This window comes from Mus caroli, chromosome 4 (genome assembly GCF_900094665.2).
Source record: "Mus caroli chromosome 4, CAROLI_EIJ_v1.1, whole genome shotgun sequence".
In the NCBI taxonomy this organism is placed as follows: domain Eukaryota; kingdom Metazoa; phylum Chordata; class Mammalia; order Rodentia; family Muridae; genus Mus; species Mus caroli.
The window spans coordinates 122,423,783-122,428,622 of record NC_034573.1 but is presented as its reverse complement, the minus strand read 5'-3'; the positions used below and the strand labels follow the sequence as shown (position 1 = coordinate 122,428,622).

General features: G+C 50.5%; 1 protein-coding gene across 1 annotated transcript in view; it reads left to right on the top strand.

The window, feature by feature from the left end:
* Positions 1-4,840, top strand: part of Themis2 (thymocyte selection associated family member 2) — a 13,109-nt gene extending 8,269 nt beyond the window's left edge. The window contains exons 4-6 of the mRNA XM_021160942.2: positions 213-1,300; positions 3,093-3,243; positions 3,589-4,840. Of these exons, the coding sequence (XP_021016601.1) occupies positions 213-1,300; positions 3,093-3,243; positions 3,589-3,698 (1,349 nt within the window). The 3' untranslated portion in view covers positions 3,699-4,840. The remainder of the gene's footprint in view (positions 1-212; positions 1,301-3,092; positions 3,244-3,588) is intronic.

Sequence of the window (4,840 nt, the reverse complement as noted above, 5' to 3'; positions counted from 1 at the left end):
CAGGACCTTCAGAAGAGCAGTCAGTGCTCTTAACCGCTGAGCCATCTCTCCAGCCCCAAATTTAAATTCTTAAATAAAAAAATAAAAATAGAAGACTGAGCTAAAAATCTATAGAGTAGGAAAAGGATGGCAGAAAAGAAGGAGTCAGAGCTGAGGTTGGGGCTGTGACTGGGTGGCGTGTGTTGGGTCCCTGAACTGCTTTCTCCCCATAGTGCGCAGCAGCATCGTCAAGATCCCGTCTACGCTGGAGGTGGAGGTAGAAGACGTCACTGCTTCCTCCCAACACATCCACTTCTTCAAACCGTTGCGGCTGAGCGAGGTGTTGGCCGGGGGAGGCCCCTTCCCTCTGACCATGGAGATCCTGGAGGTTCCTGAGGGTCCGCCCGTCTTCCTCAGCCCGTGGATGAGCTTCCTACGCAAAGGCCAGAGGCTCTGCATCTATGGTCCAGCTTCACCACCCTGGCGGGTTGTGGCCTCAAGCAAGAGCCGAAAAGTGCCCAGATACTTCATGCTCTCTGGGGCCTACCAGGGCAAGCTCAAGCGGAGGCCCAGGGAGTTCTCCACGGCCTATGACCTTTTGGGGGCTCTCCAGCCAGGCCAGCCCCTCCGGGTGGTAGCCACAAAAGACTGTGATGGGAACGAGGAAGAGAATCCTGACTTTTCTTTCTTGACTGTGGGTGATCGACTGGAAGTGCTGAGGTCAGGCCAGGTCTGTGGGACCAAAGGCCAGGACATAGATGTCCTGGTATGTCAGCGGCTGAGTGAGCAGTCTGGGGAGGAAGAGGAGGATTCGGAGGAGATCGAGGACGAGGCAGAGGACAAAGAGCAGATTCTGCTACCCCTCTACCTCTCTGGGAGCTTTGTGGAGGAGGTGAATGACAGCCGACGCTATAGCCTAGTGGATCTCACGGCCCAGTACTCCCTGCCCTGTGACGTCAAGGTGGTGACCAAGGATACCCGTCACCCCACTGACCCCCTGGCTTCCTTCCCTGGCCTGCGGCTGGAGGAGAAGCTCACAGAACCCTTTTTGGTGGTAAGCCTGGACTCCCAGCCAGAAATGTGCTTTGAGATCCCTCCCCGGTGGCTGGACCTGACTGTGGTGGAGGCTGAGGGACAGCCAGCCCAGGTGGCTCGGCCGCTGTCCGTCGCTCCGGTGGAGGAACTGTCAGAAGCTTTCTACTACAGCCTCCGGAAGCTGCCAGCCTCTGAGAGCCAAGCCCCCCCGCCCAGGCCCCCGAAGAGCCAGGGTATCAATAAGAAACAGCAGAACATACAGAGCTATAAGGAGAGCAGTGTAAAGGTATGGACAGAACCTCACGGGCGGGGAGGGGTCACCTGTTAGGCTCACCCCGGGTCCTTCCCTTGCTTTTCGCCTGGCATGATTCTCGGTTGTATTGAACTTGCAGCTCACTAAGTTCTACTCTTTGTACCAGTTATTCCCACTTGGGCCTCATGATCTTAAAGCTGGTATAGTTAGTTATTAGTATTTTATGATTGGGAAAATGAAGACCGAGACTCTTGACGGGTATCCGAAGTCAGGGTTACTAAATGGAAGGCCTGACTTTGAGTGTGGACATTCTGACTCCAAGTTCCTGATGCTTTTCCTTTCTGTCTGTCACCTTCTGGCCACTTCCCAGTGGAACATCGTCTGTTCTTCCCTAGACCTTTGCAGTCCTCCCCCATAGCTCTTAGGATGGCCTCCTGACCTATTTTGACTTATGTTGCTATGATAAAATGCACCAACCAAAAGCAACTTAGAGGAAGAAGGATTTTGGTTCACAATTCCAGGTTATAGCCGTTCACTGTAGGGAAGGCACAGAGGCAGGGACTCCAGACAGCTGGCCATGACACGTTGGAGCAGAAAGATCGGGTGCATTGGTCTGCTAGCTTTCTTGCTGACTTTCTTACTTTCACAGAATTCAGTCCAGTGTAGGAAATGGTGTCACCCACAGTGGGCTCAGTTGCCCTACGCTGATTGGCAGTCAGGAAAATCCCCCATAGATAAAGCCACAGACCTAAGTAATTCCTCATTGAGACTCTGTCCAGGAGTGATAAGTGAACAGTTAACACTAACCTCCAGAGCTCCTAAATCTGCTGGTCACCTGCTGGGCACTGGGTTCAAAGCTTCAATGGCTCCACATGGCATCAGGGTCGCTCATGAGTTGACTGCAGCCTGGCATTCCTGGGCCACCTCCCACCACTACTTCCTGCTTCCCACTCCTGCCCCTACAAGGCTCTGGTTTGGCCTGTTGCAACCCATTAGACCCACAGTTAGGACCTTTACTCCTTCTTCAGGCTCCAGAAGAGATGAGGCCCTGACTCCTGGGCCGAGTTGGCCCTGCTCTCTCTGTCACCTCCCTGCTGTGTCCACTGCCATTTTCCACTATCTCTCTCCCTTCTTAAAAAGAGAGCAGAAATTCCACCTCTCCAAGGCTGGTGGGAGCTGCTGAATGAGTCAAGGAGAATCAAAGGTAGGAGAGTGGGGATCCTGGCCTAGGTATCTTTAGGCATCCATCTGTCTTAGTGATTGACATGCTAGGACCTCTCCCACAAGCCCTTTAGTTACTTCCTGTTTGTCTATAGCTTGCCAACTTGGTGGCTGACCCCACCTACCCTCACAGGTCGCACTCCTACACACACACACACACACACACACACACACACACACAAGCATGCACACAGACACATGCACCAGCATTCTCTTTACAATTGAGATAAGAGAGTCCCAAATCATCTGATCTCACATAGCTAGGAGGATGGTGCGGCTGGGTTTGAACTCAGCCTTGACTCCACAGCCAGTGTGTCTGAGTGAGCTCTCCAAAGTATGAGTGGTGAACTCAACAGAACAGGTATACAGTTTCGGGACCTCAGGAGGCCTGAATTTATTATCATATAGTCACGTGGCAGTGGATAAAACGACCAGTCCTTGAGGAGTCGTTTCAGTCTCACAAGGAACTTCTGTCCACGAGAAGCCTGACCCAGAAAAGCATACAGCAAGTTGTCACTGTGGGGTGACTCTGTCTAGTAGCCTCAGCAGCTGACTCTTGAACCTCTACTGCTTTCTAGTTTGTTTGTTTTTTAATCTTGCTCAGCCTCAAGTTGTAGAACCGCAGAAATCCTGTCCGCAGCCTCAACCCAAGGCGAAGACCTTGGCAGCCCTTCCCAAGAACAAATCAAATGTGTACAGCAAGATTTCTGTCCACAAGAAAGACCGCAAATCCAACCCCCAAACACAGAATTCAGGTGAGTTTGGCCCATCAAACCCATCTCTGATAGCTCTGCTCAGGGGACCCTATCGTGGTCCTACTTTGAGAGCCAAGCTAATATGGAATGGTAGGAAGGTCTCTCTAGTCTTTGTAGATTCCAGACCCTAGCAATGATGCAGTCCAGTCCTAGACATGATGCCCTCTGTGACAAACAGGACAGTAAAATGGCTGCAGAGTTCAAGGAAAGTGAATTGTGGTTTCTGAGCTACAGTCAGGCCCATCCTTCCCCTGTTTAGGAGATGACACTGAAGGGGGGCGCGGGGGGGAGGAACTTGCCTAAAGATAAAGACTTGGAACGACCTGACTGTCTTTTCTTCTTCAGTGCTGAGTATGAAGCCCAAAACCTCAAGCTCCCTCGGCAAGCATTCTACCATGGAGTCATATCTCCTGCCTGACCTGGATATGGATGACCATGACTATGAAGAAGTTTGAACACATTCAGAAAAAGTCATCTAAAGTGTGGGGAAGCCACACTTCCAGTTGCCACCACACAGGACTCGGATACTAGCTAACTCTTGGAGGACCTAGGGCAAAGTCTCAGGGGACTAAGACTATCCCAATGGGCATGGGACCGATACTATCCCTGCCTCTTTGGGTTCCAGGTTGGCTTGGTCCTTGAAAGTTGCATGTGACACCCTCAGCCTTAGAGCGTTGGTGTCCAGAGAAGCCATTCAGGTTCTGGGCCCTCCTATGCCCATCAGTTGTCCCACTACTAGGCACAGAGAAGGATCAAAGGCCACCATCTTCAGCATTGCCCTGCCTCTCAGTAAAGAGAACTCAGTTCTGATTGAACCACCCAATGTAGGCCACCTCCTTTGTTTGCTCTGCACTTGTGCAGTGCAGGCTCTGTGCCTAGGGGCAGACAGTATTCTCTTGTTGGTAGAGCCCAGCTCATGATCAATAATAAATGTAATAATAGTAGTAAATGGGCTTGTGTGACTGAATGGAGGAATCTGCCTTCAAGAATAAAATCCTAGGTAGGACACTAGTTCTCCAAATCTGTTAGTGGAACTAAGAGAGCTAATTTACAAAGGTGGAGGGACTGGAGTGATGGCTCAGTGGTTAAAAACACTTTGCTGCTCTTACAGAGGATCTAAGTTCAGTTCCCAGCACCTACATCAGGTGGTTCATGACTGCCTATAACTCCAGCTGCAGGGGATCCAATGCCTGCTTCTGGATTCATGAGCACTCCATTCATGTGTACACCTAGCCCCTGCAACCCCTCACAATTAGACACAATTTAAACATTTAAAGCTGGGTCTGGTGGTGTACACCTTTAATCTCTGGAGGCAGAAGCAGGTAGATATCTGTGAATTCCAGGTCAGCCTGATGTACATATTTATTTATTAAACAAAATCAAGAGACTCTGGAGACCCAAAGTTGTGGAAATCTGGCAGGCCTTGGGTGGTTCTCTGACACTGTTAAAGCAAGCTGTTAGATGACTGACTACCCAAGATCATCTTATGCTAAAGCCTCAGAATAAAAATGACACACACTTCTGTATGAGTGAAATGTCTTGTCTTGTCTGTGTACCAGACTCTTTAGAAACCACATCCAAGGACTGGTGAGATGGC